Here is a 26,903-nt window from a genome sequence, read left to right on the forward strand (position 1 = left end):
CAAAGTTAACTGGCCTTTGCTTTAGAGAATTGTCCAGGGCCCTTATTTCTGCTCTTCTGTGTACCAGAACCTGGCTTCAAATAGACAAACATGTGCTCATTCCATAGATCAGGAGCAACCTTAGCTTACACTGTTGCAGGGTTCTTCCTGCTCTAAATTCTGATTAGAATTAATGAGTCCTAAACAAATCCAAAGAGTGGAGAAAATTAATGGAAATGGCAAATTTGAAGTTTGTTTCGGTAGTCTTCACTTTGCACCTGAAATATATCCAGGACAAATGTCATGAGAAGCAAGGCTGGTGTATTAAGTCAATTAGATTAGCTTTGCCTGGTGGCTATTGAATTCCACAAACATCACTGAGCATCTACAATGTGGCAGGCACTGCATTAGGTTGTGTGGTAAGATAAGAGGGCTCTACATAACCCTTAGAACATTCTTTCTAACACATATATTTGTACACCTGTCTCCTGAAGTATCCATATGTAAAATTTAGCATCATGGGGTGGAACTTGGATGTTCATGAATCAACCACACCAATCATGAGATGCATTCCCTGTAGGCCCAGCTGCATCGTAAAATTATCATCTGTGTGGTCCTGTTCATGTGGGATCACCCCTACTTGGATCAGTGAAGAAATACATATTCTTTCATAATTTAAACAGTTTGTTAAATTACTTCTCCATCAACCATTGTACAAAGATTCTGTTCTTTCCATATTGTAATATGTGATTAAATATAAAGAAAATGTTAGTTCAAAATAGGCAAGTAGCTGTGAGACACATGGCAGTAGCCGCAATCAGGAAGGAAATGTCACCTCTACGGGTTATTAACTTGACATACCACTTAAAGGCATGTCATAGGGGAAAAAAATCTTGTTTTCACAGCCAGGCAGGCTAACCCTGTTTTGATTGTAAACCCAATGGGTTTGTCCTGAAAAGTCAATATCCAATTTACTGTAAATGAGAACAGCAGCATGCTGCCAATTTCAATACCCACAGAATCAGTACCAGAACTGTTATTTTCTTGCCTTCATCACAAACACCATGCAAGAAATGGCAGGCTAATACTCTACAAACACTTCACTTCCTGCTTATAAATGTCTGATAAACTATTTGGACTCGGCAATATCAGCCAAGCATCATATGTTATGACCAGGATTGATGTTATGTCTAGAAATAGACTGAATTTGTACTTGGGGTTGACAGCTCTGAAGGCATAATACCAGGTACCCAGCATGGCCTTTGGTTTGGCATAAACAGTTATTGGCATGATATATGGTGTGCATGTTACAATTCAATGAAGACTCCACTCAGTTTCCCCTTTAATCAATACTTTTGCCTGACTAGTAGAAATTAAAATGGACATACAGTGTTGAAATATTATTAATTATTGGGAAAGGAGCAGGACACATTTGTCAATGGGACCCTGATCTGGGGCAACATACCCATGTGCCCAGGCAAATATTTAACTTTTCAGTCTTCTCTGACTTTGATGAACTTGTAACATGGATCTGGCCCAGGAGACATAGTTTGCTAGGTGAGTCTTTTGAGCAAGATTCTTGTTTTTCTGACAAAGACAAACTTGACTGGCAGAGCTTTTTGTCCATCATTCCCCTAAGGATACTGTCTTTTTGCTTAGAACTTCAACATATTGATTGGAGTGGGTCACATTATAGTCATGTGGCAAAAAAAAAAAAACCAAAAAATAACAAAATGGAGACCCCAGAGCCAGAAACCAGAAAAAGTCTGGTGTCTGAAGTCATCAGCAAGCCACTTCCCAATCCTGGACTGTATGCCTCTATTCTGTTTCTCTCATACAAGCACTCATTGATGGGTTTAGAAACTGCCAGCTGGGTTTTCTGTTGCATGAGACCAAACTCATTCCTAAATGACAAGAGAAAAGGGGTGTTTTGACCAGAATGCCATAATGAAAGCAGTTCAGTAGCCACAAGCTACACGGGGCTGCATTAATTCTAATTGAATTTAAATAAAAAGTTAATAAAAGTAACAATTTTCTAGGTACATTTCAAATTTTCAATAGTCCCATGTGCCTAATGTCTAATATTTTGGATAGTGCAGATATAGAACATTTCTACCATTGTTCTATTGGTGAGGGGTGTTAGTTTCAATAAATCACAGAATTAAAACTAAAAAATGGAGGGTACTATATTCATAAATATTTTAAACCAAGTGTGGTCCCTTACTGCAAATGTTTTTTGAGTTGATTTCTTTCTTCCTTCACACGAATGGTAAGTTTGAAAGAGAATTATATAAAATAAGAGGATACTTGCGGGATGACTTGCCTTCCTTGCAAATGCAGAAAAAAGCTAAAAACAGCACGTTGAGTTTTCACAAGGAAAAACTGATTTTCCAGGTATAATGCTCCTTGAATATAGACTCCTAGCTTTGCTACCCACAGACTATAAAAATAAACACTACACAACGTCCCCTCTCTCCTGCTCTATCTTTCTAGACCACTTTCCCACAAACATGTACACACAGGACTGGAGTTAAGAAACTGACACCAGGCTCAGTTAGGGATGTGGTTTCTGGAAGGCCACATGTCCTAAGTGCAGTACACATCTGGCTTAACTGTGTACCTTGTGCTTTCCTGAAGGCACAGGCCCTGGTGGCTTTGGCTAACACAAATACTGTTGTCTGAAGAGTCCATATTGTTTTTACCAGTGTTCTCTTAGTTTCTGCTTTAGAGGACAACAGCAAAGAAAAGATTAGATGCACTGCTAAGAATAGGAAAAGCCCTAGTTTTCTTCTTCTATTGTTGTTTTCTAAGCTTGACCAAAAATTTGCCATGGTAAATTTGCCAAAATAAAATTTGGTCTTTTTTTTTTTTTTTTGGGGGGGGGGTCTTTTCTTTATCAGTGCTGGGGATTGAACCCAGGGCTTCATGCATGTGAGACAAAAGCTTTAACACTAATCTACATCCCAGTCCCTGAAATTCATTCAGTATTTTACTAGAAAGTGAAAAGGTCTTAGGCATCTGTACAGACCTGAGCCAAATTCTAATTTTGCTACTCCCTCCCTATCAGATCTCCAGCAAGATGGCTGACTATCATCATGTCCAAAAGAAGGATTATAACATTTTACATAAATTCAACATTGTGAAGATGGCAAATACAGAGAGCTGGAGCAGGGTGGATACCTAATTAGTTATTTACTATTTTTCTCACTGCTAACATCCTGGGAGAGTCAAATGCTTTCCTAACATGAAATGAAATATACTTATAAAACTTATGTAATACTTATGTCTTTTTGATGGTCATTAGACATATTTATTTTAACACCCCCACATTGAGAGGGAAATAGTAGTAAGTATGCTTTTAATGATCGAGATTCTCTTTTCTCTCCTGTCCTCAACTAAGTCTTGGGCTCTGTTGTTTTGGTTATGAAAAAGAGTGCACAGAAATTGTTCCTGGAAACAGTATTCCTACCTCAAAAGCACACAACTCTGGTTTTCAGGAATCACTGATCTTGTGGCAAAGTGTATCACTGAAAGTAACAATATTAAACAGAACACAAAAGATAATACCTGTAAGGTAATCCAGACATTCCAGCAATTTCTTCTCTCGGGAAAAATCTAAGGCAAAGGTGTCAAATGTGTCATTGAGGTTGATTTCAGGAATTAGGACCTGAGAGGATGCAGTTGCCATGGAGACTCTGTAATTTAAACAAAACAACTTTTTAGAGATGTCAAGATGGTTTTCACCATCACTGTGGAGGCATTTAAAAAAAAATAAAAGGAAAAGAAATACGATTCTTTTGAAAGTGCCTTCAGAAGAATCTAGATGGCACAACACAGGAACACAAAGAAATTGAATGCAAGCTTTAAAAAAAAAAAAAGCAAAGGAATTGGGAAAAACAACAGACTGCCTTCCACCTCTTCCTTTTTACTATCGGAAAAAAAAAGTCCCTGTGGAGGTGAAAGAATATTCATATTTCATGTTGCTGTATATTTAACAGCCTGGCCCCATCACATTGAGCCAAGCAAGAAGCACATTGCTTCAGGCAGTTCTTCACACATCTGTCTGGGAAGCTGTTTGTTCCTTTCAGGCGCACCCCTGCTCTACTTCAAAGGGGAGTCTCCAAAATTTCAAACTGCATAAAAGGCAAAGTGAAGATTAAAAAAGAATGTTTCCAGATATTGGATTAGTTTAATCAATTACTAGCCTCTCTCTAAAATAAACATTAAAAAAAGTTTTCGTCTGGCTCGTTTTCATTCTCCTTGTATTCATTTTTTTGCACCATATTCCCAGCAGATGCCATGGAAAATATTCATAAGCTTTCTCACAAATTCCCCCTGTGGATGCACTGTTTCTCCTTCTCACTTAGGCTTTCTGGTTAGTTCTCTTGTAAGAACTATAAAGCAAGGAAGGAATTGCTATGTATCAGTCACCTATGTGTCCTGAAATTGATTTGGAAAGTTCAGATATTAAGAGCAGAACATTTTACCTGGTTCAAAATGCAAGGGATTCCCTTAAAACCAAGAAAACTTTGGCCTGAAGTATACTACCTCTGAGTGATCAAACTATGCTGGACTTGTGATTTTTCTGAGTTGGTCATTTTGTTAAATTCTGTCAACATTAGGGCACAGGGAGTTTTTGTGCAAAGAAATGACTTTAAAATGATTTAGCTCTTAATATAGTTACTTATTTTCAAATAAATATCACTGATGCTCATTTATACAAGGCCACAAAACTGGTGACACCCAGGAGAAGTTTGAGTCTGTATTCTTCCATTTAATCTAGAAATTTTTCAACCCAGTTACCTTCCAAGGGTTATATATTGTCTCGAGGAATACTATTTAGTCTTAAAAAGGAATGAAACACTGACATATATACATCATGGATGAACCTTGAAAACACTGTGCTTAAAAAAGCTAGACACAAAAGATCACATACTGTATGATCTATATGCATGAAATGTCCAGAATAGGCAGATCATTAAATTATATACTTTACAAAGGTTAATTTGCAAAATGTGAATTTTACCTCAATAAAAACAGAATACACTTGTGAAATGCTCAATATTCTTGGAAATACAGTTTCTACAGTTGCATTTCTGGCACATTTTCAGTGTTAAATAGGGAGGGAAGAGGTTAATCAGTAATGTCATAATTGGAATGCTATCAGAATCCATAGATAAACTAATGCTAAAGAGAAATAAACACTGGGAAGTTTCAAGTATATGAATGAGGGTGGAGAACCTAACTTTACCTCCTGATGGGGGTTACAAAAAGTAGTGAATAGAAGGGCTGTATGATTTTGCTGACTAAATATTGCACCTAAGTGAATTACGCTAATTATTGACACCAACAGCTGTTAATTTAGACTGATGTGTATGGGGCTGCTGCTAGTCAAACTACTTTCAACAAATAGTCAACAATCATTTATAATGCCATTAAAGTATCTCACATACTGAAAAGTCCAAGCCATTTGCATCAATACAGAAAAGTCAAAAGATCTGTTATTAGTACTCGCCCCCCCCTCAAAAAAAATTTCAAGGGAAAAGCTCTAGATTATCCTGTTTTATAAACTCTAATAGGGAAAACTGCACTAAGCTATTAGGAAACAAGCACTGAACTTCTGATTGCACTGCTTTGCTGCTTGATGTGGCAGTTTGTGCTAAACAGGTTCGAGATTGCTCTGAACACAGATAACCTGGCTTTGAGATTTCTCTGCTCAATGGCTGAAGCCACTTGTTCAGGCTCATCCCAAATAGACTTTGTTCCCAAGTTTCTCCTGGTCCTATGGCCAACAAACAATTAAATAAAGCATGTTTTTGTCAAATGACATGTTTAAAACAGCTGTCATCTTGATGGTGGGAACCAAAAGAATTAAAGTGCCTAGCCTGGGAGGCATAGACTGACAACAAGAATCTTTGGAGATTACTGCAGCTTTTAACACCTACATTTTTTTTCCTTGATGGAAGGAGGAAAGATATTTATCTTTGGCAACAATTTCAATTTTTTAATTGGAATGACAGTCAAAGAGGAAATCTGCCAAATGCAATATTGTAGGTCATGTTTTTATTTCTCAAATCCTTAATACCCATCTTCTGGCCTTTTAGATAAATTGCCAATATCCGCCAAGGGCACTCAGGCTGTGCCACTTCCTCAGTTCTTTAAAGTCCTTAAATTCCTAGTGCACGTGTGTGCACATGTGTGTGCACATACACACACACACACATGTAGGGGTGTGTGTTAAACTCTTCTTAACATATTGGTGCAAAGACCTTGTGTCCCATCATGATGCATAGAAGGTGAGTTGCACATTACTCCCTGTTTCTATTTCTGCTTTGATGTCCCTAATCCATGACACTTAGTTATTAGTGACTACATGGGGCCAGTTTTCCAAAAGGTCTATGTGTCTAGAGCTATACTGTTCACAGGGCTTCTGCCTAACAATGCACATCATCATGGTAAAACCCAGTGAGGTCTCACAGTAAGACAATGTGTTCTACTTTGGTTAGTTTAGGAATTCCCAAACACATTTGGCCCTGTAACTTTCCTATTGTCATAACCTCTCAACATCTTGCAACTACACTTCAAATCCAATGCACAAGATATGCTCTAATTTTTAAAATGAAGCAATGTCTTTCCAGAGTTGACAAATGGTGTCCTTAGCTTTATATTCTGGAAAAGTCTGACAAATTTTTGAACTGCCTGTGGCAGATCACCTTGTGCTAGAGAACCTCTTAAGTGTTCTGAAAAATGGATTCCTTTCAGAGAGAATTTTCATTTCACCATCCTTTTGATACACATAATTTGTGATTTTAATTTTAGATTCTTTATAAATGGTAAATCAGCTTTCTTATGCTTGGATTTACCAAACAGTTTTGCTCATTTAGTATGTTAAAAGATGTCTATAAAATCACATCAAAGACATATATATTAATGAATCTATATGTATTAATGAATGTATAACATACTATAGTATATTGTACATTCTATTTGCATTCATCTAGTGAGTGGGAGGAAGGGAATTAGTATTTATTGCATGTTCACTTTGTAACAGGAACTGGACTAATGCTTTTACCATGTTATTTCATTTTATCCTTACAACAACTGGCCCTGTTTACACATCATTCTTTCATTCACTCGTTCATTCACATGGGGAAGTTTGCAATGTGCTGGGGTTATAATAGCCATAATAAGCTCACTAGGATTCCTGCCCACTTGGAACATATAAGCAAAATTAGACTCAGAAGTGTTAATGAGCAGTTCCACTGCTATCCATAATTACTAAGCAATTAGCACAGTGCCAAACAGTTAATTCCAAAGCATATGCATCTCCTACAATGTAAAGCTTAAGTGTCTCTGTCTGTCTGTCTGTCTGTCTGTCTCTCTCTCTCTCTCTGTTTCTGAATTTTAGCCTATAGGAGAACATCTACTTTAACTGAAGTAATGAGGTTGAAAAACCTCATATAAGTCTCATTTTAAGAATGCCTGCAGGATTTGAAGTTTCTTCTGGGTGCCATACTTGAAGAATGAAGATGATTTGGAAGTATACAGGAGCCAAAACCCAAGACAGACACAATAGGAGACAAAACTAGGAAGTCATGTTGTAAAGAGGCATGTTAATCAGCAGGCTGAAGAACAGAGGCAGCTAGACAGAGAGCAGCATCGGAATAAAGACATAACAGGAGGGCTCAGCTGACATCAAAATATGAAAATATACATCTAGCTAGCATTGATGTAGTGTCTATGATGCTTAAGGCCTGTTCTGAAGGGATTTCAACAATATTATCACAATAGAGATAACTAATATGAACCATTTTCTAACTACAAAAGAGCTCCAAAGAACCATATTTAAATAGGGGCAGTAATGGGAGATTTGAACTCAGTACTCCCCACTTCTTATCCAAGCCTAGTGCCCTTTTACTACATCACAGTTGCTTCAAAGAAAAAGCCTCAGAAATGAACCAAGGAGGTTGATAAATGAGAGATGGGAAGACAGGAGACTACAGAAATAGGGACAAGGGCTTCCAGCAGATTTTTATAGGCACTGTGGACTCAAACTCTAGAGAAGCATACTCTTTATGGAAAAAGAAATTCAAGTCATGTTTCCATTTCTGATAAGTTGGGCTTGTTTACAACGGAGCTGAATGAGACCAGACATGTCTCATCAGAATGGAAGGCATTCATGCACCCATTCATGTGCTTATGCTATGCTTCAAATGCAGGCCTTCTTTTAGCATTACTCTTAGAGGGTCAATTCTCACCCAACTGCTGGTGAGAATTTATTCATGTTTCACATGGTTAAATTTGGAGGGATTGCTGAGGAATGCAGCTCAGAGTAGCCATGTTATCTGGACATGTCCCTGGTAGAGAAATGGTCTTTTGGATCCCAGTTGGGAATCTTGACCTAAGTATAAATGCTATCTATATTACGGTGTTCCGGGTACACTGGAATATTAAAGCTGTTTAAAGTTTTTAACTTTAGGAAGAAAGATGAGCAATTAATTGGATGTGGTCCAGATGACAGCAGTGCAAACAATTAAACATTTGGAACCTGGGAGTCAGAAGGAAAGAAACTGGGCTCTCACAGTGGGGAGGACAGAAAATGGATAATAGCCAGCTGTTATCCATGTTCTTTAGAAGAGATACATATCTAACCAGCTGCAAAAAGAATTCTTCTCAAATATAAGAAATAACACAGTTAAGCTAGTAGACCAGAGTTGCAAAAATACTGTTCACTGATCTTAAAGAACAATGAAAATGGAATTGTCAATGCTTACCTCTAGATGATATTTTGAGAATCGGCACAATGCTCAACACATGCAAGCACTTAATACATGTTAGCTTTCTTTCTCCTTTGAAGAAATTCAAGTTATAAGAGGGTGAGTATGGGACTGGGTTTATAGCTCAGTTGGTACAGTGCTTGTCTAGCATGCACAAGGCACTGGGTGCAATTCCCAGCACAAAAAAAAAAAAAAAAATGATGGTGAGCATGCCCCCTCACCAGCCATGGGCTGGCAAAACAGAACCTGTAACCTGTTTGGTAAATTGTTTTACTGACATACAGCCATGCCCATTTGTTTCCATATTACCTCTTGCTGTTGTGAAGTTATACTGGCAGGGTTTACTAGTTGTAACTTAGACCTTATAACTCACAAAGCCAAAAAATTCTTATTCTCTGATCCTTTACAGAAAAAGTTTGCCAATCCCTATTTTGGAATAAACACCAGCATGAACAAGCTCTCTGGGATATTTTAGTGATAGGATTCTATTATTATTTTGCATAAAGGGCAGTTACCTCTGAAAATGAGAATGAATGAAAAGTCAAGGCCATTTCATTGCTCAGAAATGTCATTACATGGTGTTAGTTTTACTCAATCCAGTCTAGATCATCTCTATGGATCCAATGGAATTACTAGAGGTGTTTGCTTGCCATCCATGGAGATGAGTAATTTTTATGACAATCAAGTAGGTGTAGGAAATGAATACTCAACCTTTCCAGTTTCACAGTTGAGCTGACCACTGAGTAAACATCACTTTATAGTTCCCTCCCCTGAAATAGAAGGTATTTTAAAAGAAGACAGGATGAGGTTGACTGATTGGCCCTCTCTCTTCCATATGAGTCAGCCTTGACCTTTTCAGGTGAGGCCAAGCTTCTGAACCAAGTAAAAACAGGCCTCACACAATGACACCTGTGTGATGTTTTTTCAGACAGATGCTGAAGAGTGCAATAGAAGATAAGATCCCCTTTTATGCTTCTGCCTTCATTTTGTTTCTTTGTTACCAAGTGCACAATGAGATAGGGACTAAGATTCACAAGAAATGCTATTCATGTGCCATCAAAAGCTCCCCCTCAAAAAAAGAGGTTGATTTTATTCTTTATAACTGGTGGACTCTTGTTTCAAAGTCCTTGAATACTGAAAGGGCTGACATGTCAAAGGGAAGCATCTTTGGCTGGAGTGAAAGAGCTTGAAACGTCTATTGTCTCTGTTCCTCAACCTTAAAAAACAAAAGCACTGAGAGAGCAAGACCAGCCAATCACATCCCATATACAAGGGATCAGCAGCCCAAGAACCTCACACTGGACCCCTAAACTTACCTCTCAGTGATATTCTTAGCAGTCTGTAGGAAGCGGGCATGATCATTCTCCTTCAGAGAGTGTTCTGCTTGGGAGATGAGGGATGCTGACCGCTCAATGCACTGTTTGCAGTTTGCAATCTGCTGAGCCAGTTTGCGAAGCCTCATCACCTTGAACAAAAGAGACAAGGACACATATGGTTACATGGTAAGCGCTTCCAGTGAAAAGGCACCAGACTGGACCATTGTGATGTGTGTGCTCTATAGTATGTAAGCCATCTTTCTATAAAAGTTCAAAAGTAAGCATAGAGATAGCAAAATCAGGTAAAGCCCAGTCATGGAACTCTTGTTAGAGATATACTTTCTCTTCTTGGAGAAGTGTTGCTAATTCATTTTATGAGGAAACACTGAATTGCTAATTGCTTCCCTGTTGATGGGAAAAAAAGGTGTTACCCACTGTCAAATTACAAAGGGTCATCAGATCTCTTCCCTCCACTATTCCACACAATTACTCCAAGAACATAGGGAACTCTGGAAGTTTATTTCAGGTTTTCTTCTGTTCCATTAAGAAAACAAAACAGCTCTATAGGTGCAAATTTGAGGCTTTAGCAAAAATCATTTTCTAGAAACTTCTTTGTAATTCATGTAATAAAATTGTGATATAAATGCATTAGGTATTACTATTTCCCACTCTACCTAAAACTCATGTATTAAATTAACAGAAAGGGAGCATTTTTCCCATTGATTAATATTTTTCCTGTTGAGCAGATGAGAGAACGCCAAAAAAAGCACAGCTGGGCCATTTCCCCTCGCTGGGAACGTCATTTCCAGGCACTTTGTGCTTACTTGATAACTAAGAACTATTTTGATAAGCATTTCCCAGTTGGGATAAAAATGCATATTTGCTTCACAACCTCCATTCCAATTCCCGATTCTGTCTTGCTTGAAAATGACTCTCAAACGTAATAGACCATAACCTCCCAGGCAGGCCAAGATAAGTCCAAGGTAACCCACTTGACCGTCACTCTGGTGCTTGAAATGTGCTGTGAGATGAAGCCCTCTGGCCAGAAGCCAAGTTAAAATTAGACCACTAATTGGAATTGCCGTGTGCCTAGTGCCCCCATCTACACACCCGGGGACAGATTTTGGCTGGCTTTATGATAATTCCGGAATGGAAAATAGCCTTGGGTGAAAGGGTAGGGAGGAGGCCGGTTAATCTGTCTTGCAGACAAGGCTGGCTCAGGCTCCCTCCAAATTCCTGCTAACTCCAAGAAATTTCTTTTTTCTCCAAGTCATCATTATCATCCCCGGACAACTCTAATCGAAGAAAAGGAAGGAAAGAGATGTCAGAACTCTAGGCCTCTAAGGAACATCCAATTCCAAGTATGGACTACAGCAAACAAAGGAAATTCATGCTGAATTGAGAGGCACCAGGCACAAGATATCAGGGTGAGAAAAATTCCTGAAAGTAAAGAGTCAAAGATTGAAATGTCAAAACTTTGGGGCAAATACTATGTGATCTTGAGCCTGGTAAAAGACATAACATTATGATTGTTGTTACTGTCCCCAGAACATTATCTGTGTACCTGGGTTGAATAAAATGACACTTATTTTATACCAAATAGAATTTAGCTTTTGTCATCCTTATACCCACAGGCAAACCCAACAAGGCATCCACTCCAATTCAAATTATTGAACACACCTATTAGAAACTGACAGAGGCAAGAAAAATTCCAAGAGGAAAAATAACTTACAGTGCCTAGAATAAACCAAGTGCATGGAATACTTAATTACACAACATAAAGAATAATTTAAATTACATGGCAAAATAGAAGATATTTGATACAATTCTAACAAAAGAAAACAAGGTTGAAATATTCCTGTAGAATAATTTCATGCCAATCATTTATCATTTGGATATGTCTGAGAAGATGACACAGATTACAAATGTGAATGACTGCACTCCAGTTTCATCATTTTCTTCTTCTATCATGATACCAGAAATTAAAAATAACAAAAGAAGAAGAGAAAGAAAAAGCCCCAAATCATGCATGGAAACAAAACAAAAATAAGAGCCTCCTATGAAAATACCAGAATGTTCTACAAAGAACGATTTGGGGCTAATCTTAGCTATACATTAGTGCACAATTCCATCTCATATATGACGGACGATCAGAGCTTCTCAAGCACTGTGCAAAAGATGAGTTAGGGATCTTTTCCAAAGAAAAACTGTAGATGTTTGGGCAAATCCTCCAATATTTTAGTTAAGGAATTGTAATTGGCAGAGAGGCAGGAATTTGCATTTTAACAAACAGTGAAGGTTTATTAATAAGCAGGAGATGAATAAATAATATGGTCAGAACTAACATTAAAAAATAAAATAGAAGAAAATAGCAGAGCATATTTCTGGTGGAAAAGGCAAGTTGCATTTTGTAAAACATATGTCATGTGTGTTTTACACTTGATTGTGATACCATATGTATTTCTTATGTGGGTTACATTATAAAAATGAGAAATTAAAAACACTGCTCAAAGTTAGGTGTTCACAAATATGGTGTATGGACCAAATCCAGCATCAAGACTGTATAAATAAAGTTTTATTGGCACACTGTCACATTCTTTTGTGTAGGAATCATCTGTGGCTGCTTTCATGTTACAACATTGCCAGAAGTAAGTTGTTGCAACAGAGACTACATGGAAAAACCAAAAGTATTTATTAGCCCTTCACAGAAAAAGTTAACTAACTCCTAGCATAAATGATTCTAGTCAGATGGCCCTGACTCAAACCCATTCTGAAACCCTGTGCTACACGCTACAGCACTTAAAATTCTAACATAGAGCACTGAGCAAAATACTTAATTTTTCATTATACAATACTTTTAATATTTTAGAAATCTGACAACATGAATAAAATCTGGTAATTTAAAAGAAATGTTAGACCATGACACATAAGAGTCTACATATGCAAGTATCAAAGCCAGGGGGGAAATTTTTCAGCTGACTCTATCCCTTTTGCCTTTAAAAAGTGAGATTGCCACATTGTAACTTTTGAATTTCACTCTATACTCATCATGGAAATATTCTATTAGAATCTCCTTGTAACCAGGCATAGGCCTATTGATATCATTCTATTTTTGGTTTATTATACCTTACACACTGTTTTAAAAGCAGACTTAATTTGCTTTAAATGCATTTTAAATTATTTTAATATGTGCTTTTGTACATTTGTAGTATACACACCCCCAAATAGCTATATGCAATCAGCAAGTCCTCTCAGTTAACAGGACTACCTGAATTGACCATGAGAACTGGACTTAGCACCGTTTTAAGGCCATAAACAATATGACCATTTAGTCCAAGTGAATTCTCTTAAATTATGGAGAATTCGAGTACATAAAGGCAGTGCAACGTGTTTGCACGTTGAAAGAACTCACTTCCTTGGGAGTTTGTTGTGTCTTGACAAAAAATTCACCCTTGACTGCAGAGTAGAAGCAGCAGCATCTTTCTCAGGGAGTCTCATGCGTAGCCTGCAGACTAAGCAGTCTACACCCCCATACAGGCTAGGGAGCTCTTCCAAGAGCATAAAGCAGCAGTATATACTGATGTGCTCCACTATCACCTGCTGGCAACTTCCTTCACCTGCCCATTTCCAAGTGCTTGTCAAAGGGCCCCACTGTCCCTGCTCCTGACTCAGTGACCAGACTGCCCTGCAACTGCCCTGGGCTGCAGGGACCCACCCCACAGAGGGCCCCAGGTCCACACATGGCCTCCCTCCCTGGCACCTCAGATTTCCAGGGTGTTGGCCTTCCCACCCTTCCTCTTGGAAACATGCTTGTGATGCAACATAATGTGACCAGGGACTCAGATCACTGTGTATCCCAGGCTTTGGAGTCAACTAATCCTTGCTCATGCATCAAAGTATTAACCCAAGGGAAAGCCAAACTGTGCCCTCCTCCTTTCCAGTAACATCTGCCACATAATACTGCCTGCTGAGATAATGTCTCCAAGCAAATGGACACTTCAAAAAGTGTACAATTTTAAACATACAGAAAAAATTTAAAGTAATATGATAAACTATCCCGAATGTACTACCAAATCTCAGTATTGTCATAATACCAGCATCAAAATTTTGAAGAGAAGGTAACATCATCAATGGCATTAATGCCCCTGTGTGGCCCTTTCTAACCTCATTCACATCTCTCCAAGAGAAAAGAGCTCCTGAATTCAGAGCTGCTCACCCAAGACACTTGTGCTTAAACACATATAGGATTTGGGGGTTAGCTTATGAAATCTTATGTAACTCTCCCTATTGTATACAAATCATTATAAGATTTGTTTATGACTTTGTGATTTGTCAACGGTAATTCATATCACTGTAGTTCATTAATTTTAATTTCTGAAGACTTTCACTACATAATTAAAAATCTGTGTCTTATAAAGACAACTTTATTGAGATAACTGACACGACATTGCAAATTTGAAAATTTGAAAAATTTTCCAATATGTATATTCCCATGAAAGAGTATGCTGGTGCCTAAAAAATTCCATTACATTTTTGGAGGTTCCTAGTGCTATGAAGTTTTCCCTTTGACAGATAGGTGATTGTTCCGATGTTTTAATCTTTGATTTATGATTTCTTGTTTTAATGTTTGGTCTCAGAAGTCCTTCTTAACCTGAGAGTATATACACGGTTTCTATTAAACATAGTTAAAATAATGTCAATATTTTAGGTTTGGGAGACTACATAGTATCTCTATCACACATACATTTTTTGGTTTTATTTTTGTAAACAACCTTTCAAAAATGGAGGAAACTCCATTTTTAGGAGTTAGGCAATGGGTTGTACTTAGCTGACACCTGTTTTTATTGGGGTGGGGGCTTCTTTAATTTTTATTCTGTTGTGCTTTTTCTAACTTGATTTGAGAGCTCATTCCTTTTAATATGTTTTCTTTGTCTTTTGTAAAGAATCGAAGGCAATCACTTTGCATTCAAATAACTTTTGGCTGCTTATTGCTTATGACATACAGCCTGTCATTGCAGTACATTTCTGTGGTTGAACTGAGGGACTCATGCATGCCAGGCAAGTACTCTTCCACTGAACCACATCCCTAGCCCTCATTGTGGTGCAATTCTAAAGTTGTTTTGAAAATGTATTTATTAGTACATTATAAAGTTTCCAAACATTGTAAAAAACATTATTTTCACTGCTGACAGTATCTAATTCATTTCACTGTGTGGTCTTAGAGGAGGGGTTATATGGTGTTCAGTCTTGAAAATTTGCTTCCCTTCCAACCAAGTATGAGACATTAAAAGAAAAAAAAAGAGATACATCTCTAGCAACTTGGGGGCGGGGGCTGAGGCAGGAGGATTGCAATTTCAAGGTCAGCCTCAGAAATTTAAGAAGGCCCTAAGCAACTTAGTCAGTCTCTGTTCAAAATAAACACTAATGAAAAGGGATGGGGATGTGGCTCAGTGGTTGAGCATAGGAAGGAAGGGAGGAAGGGAGGAAGGAAGGAAGGAAGGAAGGAAGGAAGGAAGGAAGGAAGGAAGTCAATGTCCAATGTGCTGGGCATGGTCATATATGCTTATAATCCCAGCAACTTCAGAGGCTGAAACAGGAGGATTGCTAAGGTTAAGGACAGTTTCAAACAACTCAGACCCTCAGCAACCTAGTAAGAACCTGTCTCAAAATAAAACACAAAAAAGGTTGGTAATATATATAGCTCAGTGGTGAAGCACCCCTGGGTTCAATTCCCAATACTTCCCACCAAAAAAAAAGTCCCATGTGAAGTTTATATATTACATATATACTTTCCTAGTTTTTGAGTGGAAAAATCAATGGGCATCTGCCATGCTTTAATGCCACTCAGTCTCATTTATGCCTTCTGTATTTATGGGATTCCTCAGGTGGATGTCAAAACTCAGTTTCCAAATTTCTTTTAGAGCTGTTTTTTTTAAAATTCAAGTTTATTTTCAAAACATGTTTACTTTCAAAACTTCTAGTTTGCTGGCTTTGATTTTATTTTTTCTAATTTCATGGTTTCACTTTTTTCTTTGCTTTTTTCGCTTCTTTTATTTTTGTTTTCTTTTTCAGTTTTTCTTTGCTTTTTTAAAAGTTATTTCTTCATTTATCCCTTTCAAATATTTTAAAACTATATCTTTTAAAGTATTTTTGTATTCTTCCACATAACTAATTTCCTCTGGAATAAGATAATAAGATTACTGTATTTGCTTTGGAATTGGGTTTCAGTTTTGAATGGGAGAAGTCATGTATGATTCTTTGCTTTCTCGTTCTTCTTGATCAGGCTGCCCTATCTTGACAGTTTCACAGTTGCCCTCTCCCAGTCTACAGGACATTCAGGAGTCTTATCTCTTTGTTTCTGAGGTTCCTGCTTTGTGAGATATCAGAAAGAGCATGACACAGGCCCCAACCTAGCAACTGACTTGTCCCATAGTTCCAGACCTGAAGTTTGTTAAAAGCTATGACACTAGGCAGAGGTTGGCAATAATCTTTTTCAGTTCCTTTTAATGATCTGAGAAGCCTTCGAAAGCCAGTGAGTAGCATTAAGCAATGATTTCAGTCCCAGTCCTATCTGGGGCACTTCTAGATCCTTTCCCCCAAATCATCAAGAATGACTTAGTGGGGTTGGGGTTGTGGTTCAATGGTAGAATACTCACCTGGCACTTGTGAGGCACTGGGTTTGATTCTCAGTACCACATAAAAATAAATGAAATAAAGGCATTGTATCTATCTACAACTAAAAAAATTATTTAAAAAGTATGACTTAGCCATAAGGGTTAAAACTGTACCTGCTTCAGCCTTTTCCAGACCAAATGATGCTAGCCTGTGTTAGCCACAGTCAGGGCTTTGCACTATTTTTATCCCATTTCTGTCCCATGGAGATACTTGTCTTGTTTCTGTCCAGCTATCTCGCTTTGCTTTTCTATTTTATTATGTTCTCTACCAATGTCAAGGGGTTGGGGTAGGGAGAGTGCACCAAAGCAAGTGCCGGCACCATCATGGCTAAAACGGGGACATCCTTCACTACTGTGAGATAAACTGAGATATGAGATAAACTCTCATAGTTCAAATTATGCAAGGGCAAGGCAGGCATGCTGACTGGAAAGTTGTGTATGCCATTGCAGGCCAAATACAGGATCCTCAAAAATGTGCACTGCAATCTTTGAATACATTACCTTACACAGCCAAACAGACTTTGCAAATGTTATTACATTAGGGATTTGGATATTGGGAGGTTGTCTTTGATTATGTAGGAGATTTCAATGTAATCACCAAGGTCTTTATTAAAAAAACAACAACAACAAAAAAACAAACACAGGGAGGCTCAGGTCCATGAAGAAGGGAGGAGGGAAACAGAGGTCAGAACAAATTGTGGAGCCAAAAAATAAGAATGGCCTGAATGAGCTCAGAAAAGGCAAGGAATTGGTTCTCCCCCAGAGTCCCCCAAAAGAAACAGTGCTGCCAAAATCGTGACTTTAACCCAGTGAGACTGACTGTGGTCTTCTGAATTATACAACACTAACATAATAAATCTGAATTGTTTTAAGCCAACAGCACGGTAATTTAGAAACTGATATGAATAGAGTTCTAAGCCTCAACGTTGACAGGAGTAATGAGCTTGTTTGTTTTGTTTTTTTAATTTGAGAGAGATTGCTTAGCTTGAACAGTAAATAATAACGTAGTGTTCATTTCAAAATTGCTAAAACGTTAAATTTCAAATATTCATACCACAGAAAAATCAGTATGAGGTGATGGATATGTTAATTAACTTGGTTTAATTATTCCACCTTATGCTCATCAGTCATAACATCACCTGTACTCCACAATACATATAGTGACAATTTACCTATTTACAATTAAAAATTGAAAACAAACTAATATAAGTATTGAGAGATGATCCCTTTTCCATGCATACTAATTATTATAATTAGTTGAGGCTGAACATCAGGCATCCAGGCATCTGAGAACCTAGAAGGTGTAAGAAATTAAGAGATGTGCCCATGTGGTACATGACAATGATGGAGAGGAAAAAGTACCCTTTAAGGATTCCAGGTGGACACTCAGTGCTCATATCCACTGGACAGTCAGAGTGTTTAGGAAAGTAGCTTCCAGCCCAGGTGAGACCTATTGGCCAGGGAATATTGTCATGTCAATCTGTTAATTCACTATAATAGCTTCAAGATCAATTAACTTGACTTTAATTTTTTGATTAGCATTATAATTTACATGTATACTTTTCAATCTCAATAGAGTAATCTAAAACATTGCACAATATTGGAAGGTACCTGTTAAATTTTGTAGGACACAGAGAAAAGTAACTACATTAGTCCTTGCATGATTACTGTTTTTTTTAAGCATTTCTAATTTGTTTTAAGTATACATAGTTCATTAAAGTACAGCTATGAGAAGTAATAATAGAAACTCAAAAATTTCTTGGACCATGAATGTTTCTATTTTTAAAATATTTAGAAAAATTATCCTTTGAATGTAGTAGAAAAATGGGTAAAATGAAAAGGATCATAAGTGTTTCAATTAAATATTACTAATTTGAAAATAGAACAAAGTGAAGAATTCTAAAGTCTAACAGTTTTTGAATCAATTTTTAATAAGTGATTATAAAGGTGAAATATAAAATGATAAATTTCTTTTTGAATATAGTTTGCTGGAAAACCATTTTAAAAAACACAAACATTAGAAAAGAAGTACTACTAATATATTCACAAAGGAGTCTATGATATAATGAAAGTTTTGCCACTATGAGCTTATTTAACCTGTCTTAATTCCCTCAAGGGCATGGGAAAGTAGTTCATAATTTCTATATATATAAAGTTTGTTTCATTTTTAATTTATTTAATGCTGTATTGATTGCTAGGATATTTCAATAAATATGAAATGAACTCTGCCTCTATGGAACACACAATGGCCAAGCCCTGGAGTTGGCTAGTGGTGCAGCCCTTGATTACAGAAGTGCATAGGAAATCATAATACAAACAAAAAGGGGTGGGGGAACAATTGCCAAACAAGGACCTTTGAACTAAGTATTAAAGACTGCTATGGATTAAATGAAATTTCATCCCCACTCAAACTCATATTGAGGCTTGATCACCACTGTAATGGTTTTGAGAGGTGGTAAGGCCTTTAAGAGGCATTTGGGGTCATAGGGAATACTACACTTAGAAGAGATTAATGGCCATCTCAAAGGAGTAGGTTCAGTCTTGTAGGACTGGATTAGTTACCACATGACTGAGTTGTTATGAAGGAATCCCCCCCCCAGCCATGTACTTTATACATGCCTATTTCCCCTTATGCTTCGCAATAATGTCACACAACTAGGGGATCCTTCCTAGATGTGGATACCATGCAGTTTGGTCTTTTTAGTGACCAAAATCATGAGCCAAATAAAACTCTTTTCTTTATACATTATCCAATATCAGGTATTTTGTTACAGCAGTACAAAATAGACTGATATAAAGACGTAAAAAGGAAGTAAAGTAAGTGTAGAAAAAGAGGGTGTTTGTCATTTTTAAAGCCACTGAAATATATGGGAGTATATCTTCTCCAGGAGAAGATACCCTAGAAATCATACCTTCCCTTCTTTGATCTTGGTCCCAATAATTTGTCGTCTTTGCTGAATGATCTCAATGAGAAGATCACACTCCTCTGTCAATTTGGCTTCCTGACGTGATGCATTGACCTATAGGACAAATAAATTAGCAGTTAATTTGGCCTTCATTTCTACTTAGATAATATTTTTCATGTATACTAATTTGTTTCTAGTAATCTTTGAAAGTATATTTTAAATGTTAACTTTTTAAAAATACTTTTTAGTTGTCAGTGGACCTTGTATTTATTTATATGTGGTGCTGAGAATCAAACCCAGTACCTCACACATACTAGGCAAGCACTCTCCCACTGAGCCACAACCCTAGCCCCTAAATGTTAACTCTTTTCTTATTATGCAAGGATGGAAAATACAGGACCTAATTGCCTACTCCCTATCTTGTATCATTGGAAAACATTATTATCCAATGAGAATAAAAAAATTTCTGCTAGGCCAGAAGCAGCCTCAGAACCTTTAGGCATTCGAGGCAAGCACTCTACCAACTGAGCTATATTCCCACCCCACAACCTTTCTTAACATAAGAGGTAAATATCTATTACCTATTAGTTGGAAATTGACATGTGAAATGAAATATATTTGTAATTCCTGCTTTTATATTTTGGGAAAATGTGTCAAATTTGTCCTGTTAAACATAATGAGTAAATTTTCAACAAATCTTATTATTTGATGGAAGACAGAGTACTATCAGTATCTTGTAGAGAAATTTTCCAAAAGCATTTAACATTTATCTTAAAATTTTTCATTAAATATGGATAAAATATGTAATCAGTAATAAAACACTGAAAAAATACTAAAAAAGATGGTTGGACGTTGTATTTATCTCAAGACATAATTTTAAGTTTCACTCCTGTTAGGCTGAAAAGCCAAGCTTCGACGGAAGTGCACCATTCTTGTGAAAAGGTGGATCCTCGAAGAATGGCCAGCACTGGAAATTTTTGACTCATTATATGCAAGGGAGAGTTACAATTAGCTCATTCTTGGCAACTTGACTTGGGAAATACTCAGTACATGCTATTTCCTCCACCTCATGACAATTCTGAAGGGCTTATTCACCAACAGAAATCACAGCTGTGGGAGATGGAGATAGAATGCACAAGTTTTATTATTTTAGCACAGCCACAGGAGAAGTTGAAATGTTACAAAGAATGACAATGGCACTGATTATTCTAGTATATCTCACAGAAGAGACAAGGCTCTCTTATGAGGCCATTTGATTTGGAGATTTTTACTACTGTAAACTTCATTTTTTATGAATGAGATGCACTGGAAGTAGGGTCATGAGTTCATGATAAAAATCTATAGATCATGGCTCAGAGAAACTATGTCTTGTTTCTAGAGGCTCAGGATCCCTTGAACTTTGTTCCTGGTCCTTATCAGACACAACATAAAGATTACTCAAGATATCTTATTAAGATATCATGATTTCCTGTAAATGGCTGCTGACCATCAGCAGCAGCCATTTACAGGAAATCATGATATTATGTCCTACATCAGATTAGCACACATAGGTATTTGCTAAACATTCATTCAATTAACAAAGAAAAAATGCAAATGCATTGATTGACAAGTGCAAAATATGGAATTTATACCAATACTTCAAGAAAGATAAGCCTAGTGATTATCTTTCTTGAAGTATTGGCATAAATTCCCATGTATTACTTTTATGTCATCATTTCCAGCACAACTTAAGGTTTTGCACACAAGTTTAGCTGTCTATTGAAATGTTTATTAGAAAGTTACCCTCAATAAATTTCTTCTTTCCTTTTGACCTCATACTGAATTTAAAAACTGATCACAGCTGAGCTATGAAAAGGAAGGGATCATACTGATAACATTAGCACAGTCTCAGGAGGCTGAGACAGAAGGATTGCAAATTCAAAGCCAGCCTCAGCAATTTAGTGAGACCCTTCCTCAAAATAAAAAATAAAAGAGCTGGTGATGTGGCTCAGCGGTGAAGCACCCCTGGGTTCAATTCCTGGTTTTAAAAGAAAAAAAAGCACATTATGATGAAGAAAGTTAAATTTCTAGAAAGTAGCACTGACAAAGATTCTTAGCTTGGCCAAATTTTAGTCAGGCTCCTGCATCTCGTTCTAGGCCCATCTGTGCACTTCCTTGTAAAATCAACTTTTAGCAAGAAACTTGCTAAGCTGGTTTCATCAGAATCCTTCCCCATACCCAAGGTGATGTCTGATCACCTGGCCTGCTTTTAGCAAGGATTATTTTAGGTTAATTTAGTCAGAACCAACCTTACCCCCTTAATAGTATCCATTTTGCTCTCAAAATCATTGGGATTTGAGTTATTTTAGGTTAGAAAAAAAAAGTTTCAGTTGCCATTATAACACAAGGTTCAATTTAGTACAGATTCTGAATATTTGATGTTTTGGGGATGAATAGGTTGACTTTATCAAAAAAGTAGACTGTAATCTACTGTGTTGAGCCAAATACATTTAAGAAACCTGATCCATAATCATCATCACCCCGAAATGTAATTCCCAGAAAGTTGGGAACATGATCTATTCATCTTAGGCCAAATATTTTCTCAAGATCATTCAAAGAATACAGGCTGAACTTTTCTTTGAAACCAGGAAGGCTGAATCTCTTTTTCTACTTTGATGAAGTTCCAAATTTTTGTTAACTCTAGCATTCTTATGTTCCTCAAGGTACAATAAAATAAGTGGAATATTATCCTATGTTTTTAAAAGTATTGCACAACAATGAGGTTTTCCACAGATTTGTTGTTTCATGTGTCATTTTAAAAAGTGTTAATGATTTGATTGGACTTCATTTCTCATATGAGCCATTAATTTAAATATAGTAGGGTTTACAGGTTACCTGCAATATGTTCGGGTGTTTCTGGTGCTCAGGTTTGGTTTGGAAACTAGCAGCTCCCGGCTATAATTTTAACTTGTATTTCAGATTCACATCACTTGATTTAAAAAAAAAATCACTGTGGCTGATGGAAGTGCTCTGAATGGGGCCAAAATTCCTTTCCTTAATCTACACTTAGCACTTTTGTGTCATCAGTCTCTTCCTAGGTCACTCAGTACAAGGCAAGTGTGGAATGGAGATAATTAGGAGTGCTGCCCAGTGGTAGGTGATTACTATATACCACCTTTGGATCACATTGGAACTAGGGCACACTGTTCCTTTAGCACCCTTGACTTCTCAGGACAAAATTTAACTTAAAATTCAGTCCTCCTCCTATGACAACCTCCTCGATATTTGTTTTTTCCTCAAGTATACTGTTGAACAAATTTCACATCAGCCCCTCAAGTGAAGCTTGGCCATTTTTGTCTGGTCATTCTTTTGGCCTCACCTATTTGCTTAGAGTGCACAGCTCAACATCTACAGTCACAGCTCTCTTTCTTTTAAAAGGCATCATCTTTCCCCCATTGTTTTCTTCTATTCTTTAGGACTAATTTCATCTATTTGCAACATACTATACTTAATTCCTCTAAAGTTAAATCTGACCCAATCTCAATTCTTTCTATATTGAGTACTACCACCTCTTTTCATAGGCCCTAACTTGCTGAGGACACAAGTGCCACAGCCAATGTTTGTGCCAGTTTGAGTCCTGACAACTTTTTTAAAATGCTTGCAGCTGGGCACAGTGGCACCCGCCTGTAACCCCAGTGACTTGGGAGGCAGAGGCAGAAGAGGCACAAGGGCAAAGTCAGCCTCAGCAAATTAATGAGGCCCTAAGCAACTCAACAACACCCTGTCTTAAGATAAAAAAAAATGAAAAATACTGGGGATGCAGCTCAGTGGTTAAGTACTCTGGGTTCAATCCCTGGTAGAAAAACAAAACAAAACAAAACACACTTGCAGTGATTCCTTTGAAAAAGCCAATCCGAACTGTTCAATCACTCATTCATTCAAAGGAGAGCTAAAGAATTCTTAACAGTGTATCAGCACTCCAACTGCTGTGCATACAGTGGGTTGCAAGAAAGACAATGTCTCCATTATCACAGAGTTTACACCCAAGTATAGAAAACCCGCTGAATGAATAAACAAATAAAAATTTCAGACTTACAGGTGGGGAAAAGAAGTTAGAGGGTAATGTGGTCAAGCATGGGTGAGAGGGGGTTCTTTTTTATGAGTGGTCAGACAAGAATTCTCTGCTAATACCCTTGGGGGATGAAAAAGAGCCAACCATAAGATGTGGTGAGGGTGTTTGCAGAACTCCAGGCAGAGTCCAGCAGGTTAACCTCCTCCTCCATCACACCCAGTCCATCTGCCTTATTTGCAGATTCTGTATGTATAATTTTTTCTGGCTATGTAATTTAAAAAAAAATATTTGTAACAACCAAATAATACTTGGGTCCTCTTGCCTCCATTTGCAGACATACACAGAGTATCAAAACTGAATTGCCCTACCTGCACCCAGCTGAGGCTGAACAGGGCAATGCTTTGTCTTATGTGTCAGGTCTCATGCACAAATAACCACAGAATGAACATAATATGGAAGACTCTGGCTTGGAGTCCCAACTCTTGCACTTGTTAGTAGGGTGGCCTAGTAGGGTGGTCTCAGGCTAGTCACTTACTTCTGATCCTAGTTTGCTGTTTTGTAAAATAAAAAAAAAAATGGAATCTACCCTGATGGGTTGCTTTTAGAATTTAAGGTTATAATCCTGGTGTGATAGTCTGTATATGTATATGTACTCATATATACAAATTTCTCCTAGCAGCAATGGTTCAGTCCAGTATTCCATAGTTCAGAACTCACAGTGACTTTATAGAATGTAACTATTGCAAATAACAAGCATTGGTTGTTACTCTCTGGTGTGTCATCTTTGCCCTAAGTATTTTGGAAGCAGGGAGGGTAGAATAGGCAGGGAAATTACATAAGAAAAGCACAGTAGAAGAATCTTGCCTGTAGGGAGTTGCTGACTCACTTTCTACTATTCCTAGGGTCATTTTGCCACTTCTCCAATGAGGACCTTTTGATCTTTTACAGTCTGATTGAAATTAGAAAGTTGAATAAGGAAGCAAGTGCAGAAGGCACTCATGCTTGGCCCTCCTCTATCCTTCTATCAGAGATCAAACTCTGCTGCATTTTAATACACATATCAGACACCAGTAATCAGTAAGAGTCCCATGTAAATTGTTACTGAATGCATGGTTTACCTTCCTTTTTTGAAATGCAATTACACATAATCATTCTCCAGATTAGTTAATGGTAACATAAATGGGTTAGCTATTTTCTCCAAAGCACTTTGTTAACAAGGTCAGGTAAAGTGTCTCCCTGCCAAGTTTTATGATATAACAACTATAACAGGATTTCATGAAAATGGTAGGGTAAAGAAGACAAATGTTTTTTTCTCGTCAAATATATATAAACATTAAAGGATTTAATTACAAAACACACTAATAATTGGACTACATGTCTAATGTTCTTCAGCAGTCTGTAAATGACTTCTAAGTATTATTTCTGAAAATTTGCTCATTGACTTGCATTCAACTGCAAAATGAGGTGTTCAGTGCAGAGCATAAACATCATTAGATTTCAGACACATGTGGGCTTAAAATCTTTAGAAATATTTTATGGAACTCTCAGAAAGGAACATTAGTGGGGGAGGGCACTATTTGGCCAGTTCTCACAGGTGAATTTGAACATGCATTTGAAAATCCTCATTTTCTCATTTTGCAATGCCTTGTTGAAATGAGTTAGCCATCTACAGACTTTCAGAACAGAACCCTCTAATTTTTCCTGTGAAAAGGCTACACTGACTTGATAGATCATTTCCTGTTTGTACACAGATGGAAACTCTGAAGTGAGCTCAGGACAAGATAAGCCCAATGTGTTGGAGACAGGAAACTTACTTCTGGTGTTGAGGAAAGAGGGGTGTTGTACTGCACAATTCACTTGAAGTTCTGTAACAATGGTGACCCCACCTCTCCGAACTGTGCATTCCAGGAGCCCTCTGCCACATTGGCTCATTATTAATACATTCTTGAACTGGTCCTCAGGATAAAAGCAAAAATTGTATCATTCCAGTGATTTAAATTAAGGTGACCTTCAGAAAGGTCACCTTATTTATACAATGTTATGTTAATGCTATTATTGTTGTTTGAATTGAAAAACACTTGTCTCTCTTATTAAGAATATATAACTCTGTCTGAGTCTGTATCCAAATTTAAAGGGGTTAGTGGTAATATCCACTAATCATGGCATAGTCATCTTATCTCACTCAAAAAGAAAAATGCTGAAGGAGTTCATTCCAATCTGGCCAGGGCTGTAGCAACTGAAACACAACTGAACTTTTAGATAAGCTGATATTTGGGCAGTAAGACAAGGATACAAGAAAAAAGTGTGTGCATGTGGGCTCTGTATCCTGCTGCATACTGCTGACCAGGTGCAAAGAGAAATATGAGGATCTGAGGGTGCTATGGGTTTTATTACCAAAGGCAGCTGTGATGAACATTCCAGACCTTGGGGCAGAAGTTAGACAGAGCTGCCAGAAGGAACAATGAAAGGGGTTCTAATGCTTCAGTTTGTATATAAAACTGAGCCAAGGAGAACTGAGTAAGAGCAGACAATATTACTGTAATTCATCTAATATGTTTATATATAATCTTCACCCTGAAACTTTCTCACACCAAAGTCAATTCTTGTGGACCTAGCTCAACTGGATGGGAGGGAGGAGAATGGCCCAGTTCCCACTCTCTGTCATTGGAGAAGAAACAAGAGTACAGGTCAAAAAATCTTAATGTTTAGTATATTAATTTAATATTTTAACTTTTTTTTCAGGGAAGGGGATCAAACCCAGGGCCTTGTGCAGGGAGGCACTTTACCTCTGAGCTACATCGCTAACACCTAATATTTAACATTTATAACTAAAGCTTTATAAACTCCAAGAACAACTTTTCAAAAATAAAATAAAATAAAACATGGAATCCCTTTATGAAATGCTTTTGGTGGGAAATAATACTAATAATACCATGCTTAGAAGCTATATGTAATCTGGCCTTTAGCATAGAGTACCATGGTGAAAGTAATTTGGCCCAGAGGAGATCAATTCTACATATTGATTACCTATCCAGATAGAAATTTGTTATATATCTGCTATGGGATTTAAAAAAAAAGAGCTCTCAGGAACGTTATGATAAATCCTCTTTTCTTGAATTTCTTAGAGTATGAAACTTGAATGTTGGGTAAGCTAGTGAGATGCCATTAAAAATGGCTACATGCTGTGGTAAGCATTGCAA

The 26,903-nt window shown here is 37.3% G+C and overlaps 1 protein-coding gene across 2 annotated transcripts in view; it reads right to left on the reverse strand.

Annotated features, from left to right (window-relative positions):
- The window catches only part of Mid1 (midline 1), a 354,689-nt gene that overhangs the window by 26,689 nt on the left and 301,097 nt on the right, over nucleotides 1-26,903 (reverse strand). For both annotated transcript variants that reach the window (XM_071606505.1, XM_027946503.2), the window contains exons 4-6: nucleotides 19,659-19,766; nucleotides 10,073-10,221; nucleotides 3,547-3,674 (exon numbers count right to left, since the gene is read on the reverse strand). In XM_071606505.1, coding sequence (XP_071462606.1) covers nucleotides 3,547-3,674; nucleotides 10,073-10,221; nucleotides 19,659-19,766 — 385 coding nt within the window. The remainder of the gene's footprint in view (nucleotides 1-3,546; nucleotides 3,675-10,072; nucleotides 10,222-19,658; nucleotides 19,767-26,903) is intronic.

This window comes from Marmota flaviventris, chromosome X (assembly GCF_047511675.1).
Source record: "Marmota flaviventris isolate mMarFla1 chromosome X, mMarFla1.hap1, whole genome shotgun sequence".
NCBI classification, from domain to species: domain Eukaryota; kingdom Metazoa; phylum Chordata; class Mammalia; order Rodentia; family Sciuridae; genus Marmota; species Marmota flaviventris.